This window comes from Anser cygnoides, chromosome W (assembly GCF_040182565.1).
Source record: "Anser cygnoides isolate HZ-2024a breed goose chromosome W, Taihu_goose_T2T_genome, whole genome shotgun sequence".
NCBI classification, from domain to species: Eukaryota; Metazoa; Chordata; class Aves; order Anseriformes; family Anatidae; genus Anser; species Anser cygnoides.
Genome location: NC_089911.1, coordinates 996595 through 1014444, shown reverse-complemented (window position 1 = coordinate 1014444; position 17850 = coordinate 996595). Strand labels below are relative to the sequence as shown.

The following is a 17850-nucleotide window of genomic DNA, read 5'->3' as shown; positions in this document are numbered from 1 at the left end:
CTAGTGTATCACAATTGTAAATAACTAAACTGTATGAATGTTAAGAAGAGAACGTATTTTTTTCTAAGAGGCTATTCTTACAGGAAATAGGTATATCCTGATCTCTTAAATAGTTCTAGCCTATGTAAATGGAACAACAATCTTATATCTGACCAACAGACAATGTACTTCTCCCAAACAGGGATTACAGAGAATAAATCAGTATCAATGAACTTGTTCATTAGTCAGAAACTAACTTTCTCAATACTTACAAGACAGTATAAAAAGAAAACCAACACACCTTTTTTCCTTTGTATTATACTGAAATATGCAGGTCCTTGTAGTTGCTGATATTACAGCAGTAAAATGTTTTTCTTTTTTCCCCAAAATGAATTAATTCAAGAGTTTAAAACATGTATGTCTACAATGCACATAATACTGATATAGGTTCATTGACATACATTTGTAATATATATGCAAATTATGATTTAAAAGTCCAGCCTTTGACCAATGTTAAATTTTGTAGATAATGGGGTGGGGGAAAAAAAAAAAAAAGATGCTCGATGAATTCTAATTGCTTAAGTATTTTCGAGCAAGTAAAAAACACAGAACAAACAGGGAAAAAAAGCCTGCAACCAATCATATTCAATATTGATAATAAAAGCAGAATAATTTCTGGCTTAAGCTTCTTCAGCAACAAAATTCACAACTTATAAGCATCAACTTCAGCATGAACAGCACAAATTGGCAATCATGCCACAAATGCAGCACATAATATTGCTTGCAAACATCAGCAAGTAGAAAAATGTACAGTTACAAGTCCAGAAGATCAGAGTATAAAGAGATAAATTAATGAAAGGCATGCATAAGTGTTCAAATCAACTTGTCAATCTATGACAGATTTCAATAAAAAATATGCACTGTTTAAAAAAGTCAAAACAGAAGAGATTTTCTCCTAAATCTAATTATATGGGTCAAGAGTCAAAACCACAGTAGAAAACTATAAGCATCCATCAGTCACTGGGGCATACCGTAGTAACGATATCAGAGGGTAGAAGGAAACATCTAATAAGAGTGTACGTATTCAATTCATCAGGAAAGAACAATCTGTAGAAGTGTAAGTCCATTTCTGAACGGAAGCAATAATTTAAGTTCTTCCTGATGACTAGATCTGAATATGTCTGCCAATGCATCTTCTTATTTTCTTGCCATCTGAACAACAAAGTGAAGCTTAGTTGTCATGTACACCTTTCCAAGTAGTTATTTGTTCTTATGTTACAAATCATTTATAAACAACACACTGTTTACCCTGACTAATGGTACTGTATAATTTATACCTTCCACAATGCATGGATGGTACTGTCTACCATCACTGATGCTACGCTTACTGAATATCTGAAAAAAATGCTTTTAGCACTCAATTGCCCAAAGCAATTTTATTTTCTGCAAATGCCAATGGCCTAGCTACTGCCCAATTCTGTTAAAAAAATAAAAATTCAGGTCACCATATTCATATGTATTTTTCTGGAATATCTTTCAATACCATTTTAACTTCCAGAGATAAGAAAAGAGAAAGGGATCCTTCTAAAATATTTCCCTACAAAGTCTGATGGAGAATTGTCAGAATCACTGCCAATGGAAGAGAATTATAATCCACATAAATGTAAAAATTATATTAAACCAGGAACATAAAGATTTGATACTATATATAGTACAATATACTAATCGAACAAACTTATGGCAATTATCAGACTCAGAAAGGACTAGATGAGCTTTGACTCTTTATTTGAATGCCTGTAAATTTTTGAAGTTTTTCCTCCAGCATAAATCTGTAACAGTCATCTTGAAATACATGCAATAAATCTGGAGTCTTTTTTAGGTAACTGAAAGGTAAATTTGGATAAAATGAATTTGATATGACTATTTAACTTCAGATCCAATCGTTCTGATAGTAGTTAGTAGTTCAAAAAGAAACCTATAGGCTCCATAAGAAATGTGCAACTCCATATTTTTAAAAGGACACATAAGACCTGATGATTTTCTCATCAAACTATGTGCTGTAAAGAGCTCAAAAACATGCATCACTTTGATAACTGTTGCTGCCCTTGCAGATTTGAAGACATTTTGATAATCTGCATTAGCAGAAATGCAAATGTACATTCTCTAATGAGATATATGTACAAGTTCAGGAAAAAAAAAAAAAAAAAGCAAAGCAATACCAGCTATGTCACGTAAAACCTAACCTTACAGGCTTAAGAGTTTAACTCTCTAAATCACAGAATGGACGAGGTTGGAAGGGACCTCTGAAGATCATCTACTCCAACCCCCCTGCTGAGCAGAATCACCTAGAGCACGTTGCGCAGGATGGCATCCAGGTGGGTTTTAAATATCGCCAGAGAAGGAGACTCCACAACCTCTCTGGAAAACCTGTTCCAGTGCTCTGTCACCCTCACAGTAAAGAAGTGCCCCCTCATATTGAGCCGGAACCTCCTGTGCTTCAGTTTGTGCCCGTTGCCTCTCGTCCTGTCGCTGGGCACAACTGAAAAGAGACTGGCTCCATCCTCTCGACACCCTCCCCTCAGATATTTATATACATTAACGAGATCTCCCCTCAGTCTTCTCTAAAGCCTGTATATGAGTGCCATAAGCCCCATTACCATTTTGTGACAGCAAATGCATACATACATATATAATTTTAATGCCTCTTAAGATAGAATTCAACGGTTGCTCCATTATTTTCTCTGTACCGTCAGAGTAAAACTGGTTTTACCACTGTAATTAACCACTTAATATGATCATGAGGGAGATGGTGAAAGAAAGACAGCAATCAACTAAAATATGTGATACTTACAAATAGAATGCATTCGATTCAGAAATCTGAACAATGAAAACTGATTCTCCACATGCCATTTTTTTGGTGGAGATGTTTTTATTTGTTTTTGTTTTAAACAAATCTTTATAATTTTCAAATATCTGAATGGATATATCTCAATCCAGCTGGCATGGGATCTCTCACACACCTGTTTGAGGATTCTGGCTATAGGCCCTTGATCCATTTTGCTAGTGACTGCATCTTTCCTCAGTCTTGCAGCTACAGTTCCAAGATAGTCAAGTGATGCAACTCTTAAAGCCATTTCTGTTGATTTGTTGCTGAACTGGTGAACCTAAGAAAAGAAGAATATATATGTTTTTAAATTATGTATTTATGCAACTGAGACTCATAGAATCATAGGTTGGAAGGGACCTTAAAGAACATCTAATTCCAACCCCCCTGCCACAGGCAGGGACACCTTCCACTAGACCAGGTTGCTCAAAGCCCCATCCGACCTGGCCTTGAACACTTCCAGGGATGGGACATCCACAGCTTCTCTGGGCAACCTGTTCCAGTGCCTCACCACCCTCTGAGTAGACAATTTCTTCCTTATATCTAATCTAAATCTACCCTCCTTTAGTTTAAAACCATTACTCCTTGCCCTATCACTGCACTGCCTGATCAGGAGTCCCTCCCCAGCTTTCCTGTAGGCCCTCTTTAGGTACTGGAAGGCTGCTATAAGGTCTCCCCGGAGCCTTCTCTTCTCCAGGCTGAACAACGCCAACTCTCTCAGCCTGTCTTCATAGGAGAGGTGTTCCAGCCCTTTGATCATCCTTGTAGTTTAAAACCATTACCCCTTATCCTGTCGATACACTCCCTGATAAAAAGTCTGCCCCAATCTTTCCTGTAGGTCCCCTTTAAATACTGGAAGTTCACTATAAGGTCTCCCTAGAGCCTTCTCTTCTCTAGGCTAAACAACCCCAACTTTCTCAACCTTTCTTCATTCTTCTCACAAGACACTGTTTAAACTTATTAAAAATTCTAACTTCCATACACTATAAAATTATGTCATTTACTATTACACCACATATACACAATCTCTCTACAAATATGCCTGTTAGTTTTCTTTAAATATATACTTTCATAAAGTAAACTAGATGTCTAGTACAGGAGATATCCTTTGCAATAACAGAGATATTAACCACCATAATATACATTTCTCATTATTCACACAAATATAATGAAAGCTACATTTTTATCAGCAACAGGACCATAAAATATTTTTCCAAGAAACAGGTTAAATTACTGTGTAAATTACTGTGTAATACCAAAAAACAACTCTCTAAGAATATGTTAATAAGCTGCAGAACTAGTGCTGTTGCCATTTGAATATACATAGGCTCTCCATCAGTGTCACTGCTATTTAACCTGTTAATATGAAAAGGACAGCATTAACACTAAAATAAAACAAAACAATTATTTTTGGTCCTAAATAATTTTTAAATTTAGGAATTTTTTTACCACAGATAGAAATCTGTGTTCTAGACATTTATTTATTCATTTGCTTCTCTCTTATGAAGTGAAAGATTGGTTCTGACAAAAACAGTAAGTATTATTCTTAGGTAGGAGAAATGAACTGAAATAGCCCACAGATGACTATCAGAATATCTGTGAAGCTCAGTAGCTGAGAATCTACAGAAAATCTTTTCATATCAATTTTTTTTTGAAGCTGTCCCCTTCATGATAGTAGCCACAGATAGGAAATGCCCTTTAACAGACCAGAACTAGAATTCTATAGATGAATAGTGTAGCCACTGTGGGATCGAGATGGTGACTTCCTTCTGGCATCTCAAAGGATCTCAAAGATCCTAACTCAAAGAGGGTATCTACCAGTTATGTTACTATGCCTACCACATTCCTATTTGCTAGATGTCTGATGATTGTAATCAAAATGTCACAAAATATTAGGCATAAACACTCATGTTACACATTAGGGTCACTGAATTCTACTTAAAAGTCCCAGTGCATTTATTTCACTGGATATTTTCCTGTTTATCCACCCTGGATCAGCTAACCTATTTCATTGGCATTTGTCTGTCTCCAGGGGAAAGCTGCATGCAAGCAAGGAACTAAAGCGATGCCAACAACAACAACAAATGTTTTAGAATCATTTAAAGCTTCCAACCCCAATTTTAACTGAATTCCAGTTCAGGTCAGATTCTTTCCCAGATTGGACCTGAATCTATTATTTAGAAGATGCACTGAAGTCCAGCTGAAGCACTTAAAACACAAAGTAAACTGAGCAGTTCCTAAATGAAACTCATTCAAAGGAGTATTAATTTGTATTCCTGGAAAGAGTGCTCTGAGTATGTCCTCAAAGAAATTCACCCAGAATTCTCCTATTAAGTTTTAGCAATGAATTCAATAGCTTCATATAAACAGAATGAATTTTGCAACAAAAACCCCTTTGAATGCACACTAACATTGCACTCGTTTACATGCTTAGTGAGAAGAGTAACAAGATATTTCAATCATTTTTGTAACCAAACATAAATATGATGGCATAAGAAACGGTGACTATTACAAGATACATTTGTCAGGAAACTCTACTCTCACTATAGAGATTTTGAAATATCAACCAGCTTGTAAAGTTGCAGATTTTTTAAGAGATGTTAATGCTGAAACCTAAAATCCCACATGTACAAAACTGTAAGTGCTTACATCTACAAGTTAGCAATCTATGCCAGAAATTACCTGAAGTTTCTCAAACTCCTCTTGCTAGTTGGTAGTCTCGCAAGGGAAGTGAAAATTTCTTCCAGTATTAGCTGTCTATGTTTTTCATACCTGGAGAACACCTATTTAACAGTCACAGGATTGTTAAAAAATTATTTATTGTTACATTAGATACTGTTTGTTAAATTTATTTTTAAAAGTTATATATAGTAACATACACTTCACATGACACAATGCACACCTTGTTTTTAATGTATTACTTTGTTTTTTCAAAGCAAGCATTTATGTATAAAATATATAAAAACTTTTTCAAATAAATATTTTTAAAATCTTCTAACAACATAAATGTGGAATATCTCTTAAAAATACGATATATTTTAAAGATTTCTGTCAGTGGTAGAAATATGCCATATAAGAAAGTCAAATAGTTACTTCATATCTTAGTCTTTAATATTTGCCTGACATGAAAGATTCTTTTAATTTATGGGGTCACGGTTGTAGGCTTTGCTTCTTTTTGTTTAGGCAGAATTCCTTTTATAAATACTGGAGCATATCATCCTTACAAAGATGGAAAACGTCCACTTGAACAAGCACATATATGTTGCACTGCATTTTTCCTGAAGTAATATTTTATTTGATTCATGAATTTTTCATATACCTACCTCTTCCAAGGAAAATAATTTATTCTATTATAAAAGTATCCTGCTGTTGTATAGCTTATTCCATTGCATAAATTCAAATCTTAACGAAGGAAATGTGGAAAATCATATTGCTAAGATTTCTTACACAAGAAAGAACAGGTAAGAGAAAGGGGTTTGTGTTTATACTTTAAACCACATAACCATAATTAAGTTCCTTGCTTAAGTAGGCTTCCTATAGAAGAAGAAACCTCCTCTGCAAATAGGAGAAGCTCAGGTAGATTTAATACTGTTCCTAGATTATGATACCGAACTGCAAAAACTTGAGCTCTAATTGTCCACCAGCAAAAATACAGCCTACGTAAATGTCCTAATAACTTTTGGATGTACAGGACCATGAAATCACAAATTAAAAATTACTTACTGCAGTCACTAATTTGATGGCACATAACTGTAGCTCACTGACATTTTCTACAAAGAAAGGTGTTATTCCCATAGATGATACCTATGAATGGGCAGAAAGTATTCTAAGTATATTTGACAGGCAAACTGATATTCATGCAATTTTACAAGCAGATTATTCATTCAGTAGATAAGGTATTCAACAACACATTACTTCATATTATTTGCAAATTTAATACAATTAGGTTAAACTTTTTCTTAGGTGTACAATAAATACCATTAAATATTTAAACATGAGGTGTTCTTTTCCTGCAGAAGAGAACAGGAAGATAACATACTACACAACAGACTAGTCAGTCTAATGTTAACCGTTAAAAAAGTTTGTACCGATTTTATATTTCATGTCATTGACATAATCACACTTTACAGTCCCTCTGGGAAAAAATAAAAAATAAAACAAAAATCCCACAACATTCTCAGACAGAAATTCTTCTGATAAAACTTACCTGAAGAATAGTTGTATCAGTAAGAAGCTGTATCTCTAGCAACTCTGACAAACTGCTGACAATCTCACAAACTTTGTTATACAACATCACTATAACTCTTTGCTTGTGGGTGGAACACTTAGCGCGTTTTGCTTTTGAACTTAAAACACTACCTAAAAAATCAAAATTATTTTCATTAATTTTTTCAATGTTTCAGTTGCATCAAATGCTAGAAAGATGATCGTTTTCTCAAAAAATGTCCCCCTAACAATTACACGACAGCATTGTGAATACAACTGTTTACAGAAAAAAAAAAATAGTAGCAACAGCTGGAAAGCAAGGATTTCATATGACATTAATTTTTCATAATTGTTCTGAATTCTAGATCCAAAATTTTTAAAACAGTTCTTGAAGTTGGACACCCACATCTGATTATATATATACAAAAGACAACAAAATGCTAAATGCAAAATAATTTTCACTGAAATAAATCATTACATAAACAGAGATTATGACTATAAAGTGACTTTTTCATACATATAATAACTATATGCACAAGGCAAACTTCAGACACACTTCTAAATAGTTTGGTCTAAATGGCACTATAGTTATTGCAGTAAACCTAAATATTAATACGACTAAGTTATTTAGGGGATGCGCTTAAGTCATTGTTATTTTTCTCTACATTTCATCATCCTCAAAATAACAGAAAACATTAACTCAGATGTTGTATGTTTTATTAGAGAACTATCAGTATAAGAGCTGCATATAGAAATATTCAGGGAAGTCATATAACTTGTATCATCATACAATAGATTAAAAAAAAGGAAAACATAATTGAGATCAGCCCTGATGAGAAGGACCTGGGGGTGTTGGTTGATGAGACGCTCAACATGAGCCAGCAGTGTGTGCTTGCAGTCCAGAAAGCCAACCGTATCCTGAGCTGCATCAAAAGAAGCGTGGGCAGCAGGTCGGGGGAGGTGATTCTCCTCCTCTACTCTGCTCATTTGAGACCCCAACTGGAATACTGTGTTCAGCTCTGGGGCCCCCAGCACAAGAAGGACATGGATGTATTAGAACGAGTTCAGAGAAAGGCCACAAAGATGATCAAGGGGCTGGAACACCTCTCCTATGAAGACAGGCTGAGAGAGTTGGCGTTGTTCAGCCTGGAGAAGAGAAGGCTCCGGGGAGACCTTATAGCAGCCTTCCAGTACCTAAAGAGGGCCTACAGGAAAGCTGGGGAGGGACTCCTGATCAGGCAGTGCAGTGATAGGGCAAGGAGTAATGGTTTTAAACTAAAGGAGGGTAGATTTAGATTAGATATAAGGAAGAAATTCTTCACTCAGAGGGTGGTGAGGCACTGGAACAGGTTGCTCAGAGAAGCTGTGGATGCCCCATCTGTGGAAGTGTTCAAGGCCAGGTCGGATGGGGCTTTGAGCAACCTGGTCTAGTGGAAGGTGTCCCTGCCCATGGCAGGGGGTTGGAATTAGATTATCTTAAAGGCCCCTTCCAAACCAAACCATTCTATGATAAATATAATGTGAAAAGATTTTTCAAAATCTCTGAGCATACTAACCACCATGAGGATCCAGTCTATATACAGGGTCATATTGAGGATAGAGAGTATTCTGCAAATGAAATTTTGTGTATTGAATATCTCTTTCTATTACATCCTCAATATATACGGCTTTAGGCATATTTGGCGATGTCATAATATTGATAGCAGTAAGACAAGCATCAGCAGATTTTGTCACTCTCTCCATAATAAGATCTCTCCATAATCTCTCCTCATCTTCAGTGTCATTGTTCTGTAACAGGCAAGAAAAGCAGGATAGTGTGAACAAAGAGGCAAATTTTTATCCTTACCAAGTACAATATAACAGTAACATTTTAATATATATCAATGGTAAGCACTATGAAGATCGCAACATTCTCTACTTAAGACTGATGTACCTTAGGCAAAATCTGAACATTAACATTTTCCTCTAACATTTTCCTTAGTGCTCTATGTATGCTGTTTGCTGCTTTGACAAGTCTAATTTTCACCACTAGAGGGAATTCTCACAAAATAAGACTGTTATAAATCACATGAAATTAATGAGAAGACGACTTTCTCCACAGACTGACTCATCTATTACCTATGGGTTTAAACTATGTCTTATCAAATATGACCATTTAAGTTTTAGCACTGGGTACATAATTCTGTATTTCTGTGTTTGTGCAAGTTATAAAAACAAACAAACAAGAGGCTAATTATGAGTATGCTGTTGGCTTTCCTTGTAAAAATAAGGGGTTGGTAAAACACTAATTTCTAACCTTATCAACTTTTTTCCCTTGAATCTAAAAGTATTGCAGTGCATTACATATATGGTAAAATATATATATATAAAAAAAATCAACAGACACCTGCAAATCAAGAGATCCCTGTAAAACTATTCCATGCAAGAAATTTAAGTTATTTGTATCTTGCACAAAGGAGGCTTTAAAAATACAAACAATTAGTTTTAAAACCTTTCTATTTTCTTGCTCATTAATCTTGGAAATAAAAAGAATCTGCAAGTGCATTTTGCCTTTGAATAATACCCTGACATGGAGGTAGGTTATCTTCACTGCACTGTAAAAATAGTATAAATTTACTCCTTAGCAGAAGGTTTCTTTGCCATAACGATCTAAATTACATTTAATAGGTTTTAAGAAAAATCTAAAACTTGTTTGGCTAAAGATTGCTTCTTTTTTTAATTGAAGCTTTGTCTCTGAATTGCAATCATGGGAAAATTTCAATAAGTGCTTAGTAAACTTGAGTTTTACTACAGAAAGCTAAAAGAAAAATATCACTTTAAAAGCACTGGCAAAAAGGCTCAACCATATTGCAACAGAGCAGGAAAACCATCACCTTTTCACTTATTTTCATATTGCTAAAGACATTCAGAACTGTATAGTGAAACTTATTTTTTAGGTAGTCCTGTGTGGAGTTAGGAGTTGGACTTGATGATCCTTCCAACTCAGGATATTCTATGATTTAAAATGCCTCCTCAGTTCTTAATGCTCGGGGGAAGAATATGCTCTGCATGAAAGCTGTACTTTCTTCTACTGTGTAAGGGAAGTTTTATGGACAACTAGCAAAGAAATTTCCACTGGTGCAAGTTATACCAGTTACCACAAATATTTAAGGATGAAACAATAATATTTAAAATTAAGTCAAGAGACAACTTGATTACTCCCAATACATCTGTTTGTTAACAATACTATAGTAAAATGTTTAGTACTGAAAGAATATAATCAATTGAATTTTAATTCTAATCTTAAAATTTGACAGTCTGTTAATCATATACATATAAAATCAGAAATTCCTTTCACACACATGCACAGTATTTGAAATTATCATTAAATGGGACTCAAGTGAAGAAAACCCTATGCTGAACAGTGGTATGAAATGATCTAATTTGAAACTCACATGGTTAAGTAACGTAGAAAGCTTTGATCCATCTTGGATATTCTTCTCCAAAATATTCAGGACCTTTACCGTTTTATCTGTTGAAAGCTAAAACAAGAAAACAAATCAAGCAACTGTAGACACACAAAAGCTTCCAAATTGCTGAAAAGATGTCCATGGATGAAGGATAGAAAATGTTATGTAATTCCAGCATTAAACTTAAATCGTAAGCACTTTTGAGATAAGGATCGGATCTTGACTTGTCAGTTTCTGACACAGCACGACTGAGAATGCTGATAATAACCAAACTAGTGAAATATGTTCTAAGATTGCAATCAAACTGCATTTTTCAACCAAATCCATAGGAATAGGTTTAAAACTGCATATCTGCAAATAATGTATAGTTATACACTCTTGATTCTAGAAATTGAAATTTACCAAAACCAAATATGAATCACTAATTCTAGCTGACCATATAGAACTTAGAAGAAAATCCAAACCTTATGGACAAACAGAAACAAAATTAATTGATATTTGAGTGCTAATACAGAGGAAATGTATTCTTAGTAATCTTGTTAACTTTGAAAAATTAGCATGTTGAAAAAAAGTAACTCAAACTCGCTTACTGATGTTCTACAGAATTACAATCAAATAATCTGTAGAATATGCTGAACTCCAGAAGAACCAGTTTCACTCATACAGATAATAGTGGTGCTCACCTTTAGAAGCAACACATTTCTGAGTTTATGTACACATGTATGTACAAAAATTAAGGAATAAAGGTTAAGGGTGAGAACTATCAAGAAGGCAAAATACTCAGGTTGAAAATATCCTACAAATGAAGGTAGGGAGGACTGAAGAAAAGGCCAGGAAGAATACCTAAATCTTGGGTTAAAGAATATCCTTCGGAGTGACTTGTATAATAAGTGGCTTCACAGACATTTCATAAACATAGTAAGTGGTCAAGAGCAGGCAGAGTTAAGAGTGTAACATAAGACTGCCCTAAGCCAAGAGTTCTAGGAAGATAAGGAAAGCAAGAACATTGTTCCTAGAGGTGTGATACCAACAGTTTGCACCAGCATAGAAAATTCCCTTGAACCAAAGTCAGGAAGAGTATGACAAAGAAACCACAGCATGTAGTCTACAGAAAATGAATCTTATCACCTGGGTCATTAAATCTTTTAACTTTGAAAGGGTTTTCTGGAGAGAGGGTACAAATAGGCAATTCAGTATGATGCTAGATGAACATCATATATTTACAATGCACTGACATTATATTAGAAAGGGTGGATTTTTTGACTTTTCTGGTAAGGTCTGTTTTACTGTGGTTGCTTAACACTAGCTGTAAGGAACAAAGACTATAGATTGATGTGCTTTTGTGAAAATAGATTAATAATTTTAGATTTTACTGCTCAGACATTTGTGTTACATATTGGTACATTGTGCTCTCAGTCACTGCTGACACTGAATGTTATTACACTAGATATGTGCTTTTTGTATATTTAACAAAATTAAATGTTCAAAAGATGTAAAGACTATGAAGATGTACCTTGTCCATAATGCCCATTGCCTTGATTTTTGCAGATTCACTACCCAACTCGCTAAGCTGATGTTTTCCCAGTAGCAATTCCTGTGGAATCTCATCATCATCGCCTTAAAAAAATGAAATAAAAAAAATTGTCACATTTCTAATAAGACTTCAAAGAAGCCACTATTTACAGCTAAGATGAAAAAGCAAACCCATTTATTGCAGTTCTTTCATTAAGTACCACCCTCATTTCAGTAAAACAAATCTTAAATGATTGTAGTTCTAATTCTGAAATTCAAATCTTGGTCAGAATAATAGATGAAAAACACATATATCTTGGGATACACTGTGTTCTAATCACAATTGCCCTTACAAAAAAAAAAAAACACATGACATTAGAAGACACTGAAATCATTGGTTCGTAATATGTTTCACTTTTAAATCCAAGGGTGTAGACATGATTACTTTAAAAACTAGTCATTTGTTTATTAGGTTCCTCCCCTTGTTCTAATACTGTGACAAAGATGGTAGGAAAGAAATTATACAAATGCTCCATCATCCATTTCAATTGATAGTCATCTTGGTCAACCTGAACTACTTTACTGGACACTGACACTAAGCTGGACGATTTTCCAGTGAAAGGGATAAGGAGTACACATAGATTCAGTGTCTCAGCCATAAGTGTACAAGCACTGTGGCAAGGCCACAGCAGATGCACTCTAGTAGACTATTATTTCTCTCATTATGATTTATGACCCTTTTGGATTTTGCAGGAAGGAGGAAGGAAGATCATCTTCCTCTAGTAGCAAGTGAAATTGTAAAGGTAAAGGCTCCTGCTACTCAAGGTGGAAGCCATATAAACACAATATACCCTAGCATGTATCACAGACAATTAAATCAGAAAGAAGGAAGTCTGAAAATACTGAGATGCAATTTTTTTAGTGTTTCTTGTATTTCTAATTAGGGGAAGCATTTTGAAAATTTCTGACATATTACCAAAAGCTGTGAAATCCATGTCTTCCAGATTTTCCAAAATATTTTCCATTGAAGCAGTAAACCTTTTAAAAGTTGAAGAATCCATCATTTCTGGTGGGAAAAAAAAAAAAAAGTATATATAATTATTTTTATATAAAATACATAAAATCCAAACTGAAGAAAATAAGTCTTCTAAAGTTACCTTCAGGTGTTAGTTTAGGTTCATAAGCTTTCCTTTTCTTTTGTTTTTCTTTTTTCTTCATTTTTCTAGCCACTAATTAGAGAATAAAGAGTGAAACAAATACTTTCTGGAACTGAAATAAAGGATTATTTACATTTCTCATGCTTGTATTAAATACTGCATATAAAGATGCTTTTTAAAGCATTTTAAAATGTTCAAATTATTAAAAAAAACATATTGTTTTCATAATACTAGTGTATTTTTAAAGGATAATGATCAGTTACCCTCACTGAGACTAGGAGGAGGAGAATAATCATCCATATCAGAGTCATCGGGACTACGATTACGGTAACGGCCACTACCAGAAGTCCTCCTTCCTTCATGATAATGACCACTTCTCCTGTGGTCACCAGAACTTCTTCTGTCATGTTCTTCATATTCCCAAGCTTCATCTCTATCCTTTTTATGTCTTTTTCGAGAAGCTAGAAATGAAATGCATTTTCATTTTAAGTATAAAAATTCTATTTTCAATAGCTCAAAATTATACATTTACAAGTTAAACATTAGCATATAAATGTTCCATAAAACAAGTGAACACTAAAACCATTATATAAAGTTCTGTTATGGCATTATTTTAACAATTCAATTTGAATTACATGAAAACCATGCCTGAAATCGCCAAAGACAACAGCAAACACTTAAAATATAAGTTTAAAGGGCACTTGTCCTTTTAAACAAAGGAGAATAGAACAAAATAAAATAATTTTCATCCTTTCCTTTCATAAGAGAACATTGAGATAATTTCTTCAGTTATGTAATTGGGTCTATTAATAGGCATCCATGTTACAATTCAGTGTTTGCTTTGCCTATCACACAGGAAGTTCCAATGAGACTTAGCAATCTAGCTGCTTAAAGATATTCTGTTTTGCCAAGACACCCCCAAAAAATTGTCTTGAAATATATATTGCAGTGAATTCAGTGTAAAGGAGAAAGCTGCAGTCACAATTCCAAGCTAAACAGTATGTATACACCACTGAAAGTTGTTATAACCAGTTTTCAGTAAGGACCAAAAGGCACAGCAGAAATCAGTGTTGAAGAAATTGGGATAAACGTTCTCTATAGAAACAGAGATTTAGTGGAAATAAGATATCGGGGGAGGGGAACTGAGTTCTCTGTTATTTTCAAAGATAGTCTCATGCATCTTTAAGGGGAGAGGGTGCTAAGAAGTAATAGGAAAACGATATGGATGAGGACGTAGCTTCATCCATGAAAGTCTCTACTATTTAATGTAACAGGATAACTGGGGCTAGCAAAGAGATGTCTAATACAGACTGTGCTGTGAAGATCAAAATGTCTCCAAAACATTACATTCTAGACTAGCAGAGTATATTATTCTTGTGAACTGGTATATAACAGCCCTTACATCTGTATGTGTTTCTACCAAACTCTCCTGAAGTTTAGAGAGGTATGAATGTGTACAGGGTTGTTTCTGAGCAAAATGGCTCCAAGCATTTATACAGAACTGGAACAGAACTGACATGGAATTTCCACAACCCCAGTTTATTGAGAAGAATAGGAAAGATATTATACATACCAGAATATAGCCAATGGACAGCCCGTGCTAAGTACAAATAAAAAAAAATATTGAACGTGAGGTGCTACTCTGCACTGCACACTAGAGGGCTTCCACTGCTGAAAACAATATGAAATTTCTGCAAAGAAGTGGTTCAAGACTTTAAAGTAGTAACTTAGCTTAGGCTTTGAGCTGTACTGCTTCTGAATCAGACTTGCTTCTGGAGGCAGTACAGTCATGTTCATGATGCCTGAGCTACTAAACAGTTTCAGTTCTAAACTGGTTGAGAGTTAACTGCAACTGAAGAAAGGGAGGGCTATCTGGGTTACCTGAAGTGAGTGGATTGGTTAAAGAAATAAGTGTTTTATGGAAAAAGACTTCACACATCTTAACTGATTCATTTTTCCCCTCGTGAGACAGTACTTTGTGGAGGCAGATGAATTCTGTCTCCACAGTTTATAGATAATCAGTAGCAATTTAAATTCTGTAAGAAGAATTCTGGCCCCAGCTATGTCTCTATAAGAAAAGTAACTTCCAATATCACTTTCCAGCAGAAATTTAAATTGACCATTTTATCAATGCTGCATGATAAAAGAAAATGTATTACAGTTGTGTTGGCTCTGCAAGGCAAAAAATATGAACATGGGAACAGCTATTCACATTTAGACATTTTATCTACTTCTAAGTAAACTTTGTAGAGCAATTGAATAAAAAAATGTAAGCTTTAATAACATTTCAAAAATACTATTAATTTTATACATAATTTTAATTTCTCATCATTTAATGGAATGAGATGCTCAAAGAAACTTATGTTCTATAACAACCACTCCTTCATATTTTTTAAAGTTTAATTTTAGACAGCAAATTCTGAAATAGATATTTGAAACAATACGAATCTATTAAGTGTAAAATTTTCCATTCTCTTCATCATTTTGTCTCATTTTAATTCAGTTCTACAGTATCCTTTAAGAAATATTCTAATTCATTTTTAAATCAGATGTCCTCACTGAATTTTTTAGAATGATGGCCAGATCTCTTGACTGTATGTAATGAACCTAGATTACCTTAAAGCATATAATTACTGTGCAAGATTTTCTTAATTTACATTACTTCATATTTAAGAATTTCAACAGCCACTGTGGCTAAAAGCTAGATTAAGATGTCTGAAATTTGTGACAATCCTCTCCATTCCCAACCAACTTAAATAATAGCAGTAGAAACAGAAGGATGTACTACTTACATTCAAAAGCTTCTTCACTGTCATTGTCTTCATCAGAACTGATTTCAGCATATTTTGGTTTCTCATTAACTGTGCTACGTTTGCGCTTGTTCATTTTCACACGTTCACAAAGTGGCATGGTGGATTCAATTTCTGCCAGGAGCTCAGGAGGCAAGTCCTTTAACACTGACTGATCTATGCTACCTATTAACGGAGAGTAAGAACAGTAAATGTGAATCTGAAGATAAAAAAGGGCCCAACACTTCAACCCTTTCTCAGGAACCGCTTACAGTATATTCGCTAACAATTTCATGGTTAGATATACCTGGATGTATTTGACAGGACTTTCTAAAGCTGTATATATTGTTCACACTGCAACTGGAAATTAACATAATAAATTGCATAAACATCTCCTTCAACAAAATATTTTGTCAGGCATATAAATAAAACAAATTCAAATTGGTGAATTACATTTGTAAAACAACATCCCTGCTCTACTTCCACAAAATTTAGTCTTATTTTTGTTCATCCTCTGAACTTAACAGGTTTTCCTGAAAGTATAGGTAAATTAATGATTCAGCGTGCCTCATTATAGCTCAATTCATTCTCAATCATATTATTTAGTGTAAATAAAACAGTAATCTTCTCTTTTCCAATATGTAGGGACAATCTGTGGCAGAATCTCCAGGTTCTTATCCCTAAATATAAGCCAAATCATTGACATCCCAAACTCTGCCTCAGGTGATTTCTTACCTCCTACTAATAGCTTTTTTTTTAATGCAACCCACATTTTTGCTTGATTTTGCTACAAAGCAAAGTTGAAAGAAAGATTTTTGTTTAATATAGAAAAACAGCAAGCTGGACCACAACAGGTTTCTTTTCCACTGAAGTAAACAGACAACATTGCACCATTCTCATCACATTTTGAAACTGATATTAAACACGTACGCAGTCAGCACAAAGGAGATTTACAGTGAATTTTTTATTGTTATTTGATGTCTTATTATTTATCAAAGAGCCTTACTGCACAAATCTGAAGACTATTGGACTGAATTGTTAACCTTTTTCCAACAAAATAAATGCCTCTGTCACAAGCGTTTCTCTCTCCTTCCCCAAGGTATACTCTATTATTTAGATACAAAAGAAATCACCTGACAATTGTGCTATATCAATGAAATATGTATATTGATATGTATATATATTTTCTAGATTTACTTTTTAATTGCATTCACTACATCAGTAACTTAACTTTCTAAAATTTATTTCAATTATTACAGTAACATCCCATCTCCTAATCCAGTCTTAGTCTTCCCCCATATTTTTAAACACATTTAGCCGGAATTAGAATAATCTTAATATTAGAAAATAGTTTCCAGCAATACATTAAAAAAAAAACAAAAAACAGGTTTCATATATTTCTGGTTTAACATCTCTCTACATCCAAAAAAGTTGCCTATGAACAATGAAACTAGCAATCAATATTATTTTTCTATAATTCTCAAGTATGTTCAAGGAAGTCATCTCACTTAAGTGCATTTAAAAAAAAAAAAAGAAGTTTGAATTTAAAATATTGATTACTTTGAACATTTTTGAAACGAGGTAGGGAAATATCTATAAAATAGACAACGAAAGTTGTCCCTGCTTCCCCCACACCACGGTCATTTGCTTTAAGTTGCAATCCTTAGATATTCAACACCTGTCAAAGGTACCTAAATTCTCAATATTGTTTTCAAAAATGCTACAAAACATTTCACAGTGTGGTTATTCCTTGCGTTCTAGGCACTTGACTGAAGATAGGAAGAAGTATGCCAGCACAGACCGAATAGTTTGTCTGTGTGTACTACCAGCTGACTGGATGTCAGCCAGGTCTAATCTGGAGGTTGCACAAATGT

At 34.3% G+C, this 17850-nt stretch overlaps 1 protein-coding gene across 1 annotated transcript in view; it reads right to left on the bottom strand.

Annotated features, from left to right (window-relative positions):
- Positions 1–17850, bottom strand: part of LOC125181257 (nipped-B-like protein) — a 100229-nt gene that overhangs the window by 26221 nt on the left and 56158 nt on the right. The window contains exons 8-19 of the mRNA XM_066987102.1: positions 15980–16162; positions 13451–13648; positions 13188–13259; positions 13007–13096; positions 12032–12135; positions 10504–10590; positions 8626–8857; positions 7071–7222; positions 6587–6667; positions 5546–5646; positions 4120–4219; positions 3000–3143 (exon numbers count right to left, since the gene is read on the bottom strand). Of these exons, the coding sequence (XP_066843203.1) occupies positions 3000–3143; positions 4120–4219; positions 5546–5646; positions 6587–6667; positions 7071–7222; positions 8626–8857; positions 10504–10590; positions 12032–12135; positions 13007–13096; positions 13188–13259; positions 13451–13648; positions 15980–16162 (1544 nt within the window). The remainder of the gene's footprint in view (positions 1–2999; positions 3144–4119; positions 4220–5545; positions 5647–6586; positions 6668–7070; positions 7223–8625; positions 8858–10503; positions 10591–12031; positions 12136–13006; positions 13097–13187; positions 13260–13450; positions 13649–15979; positions 16163–17850) is intronic.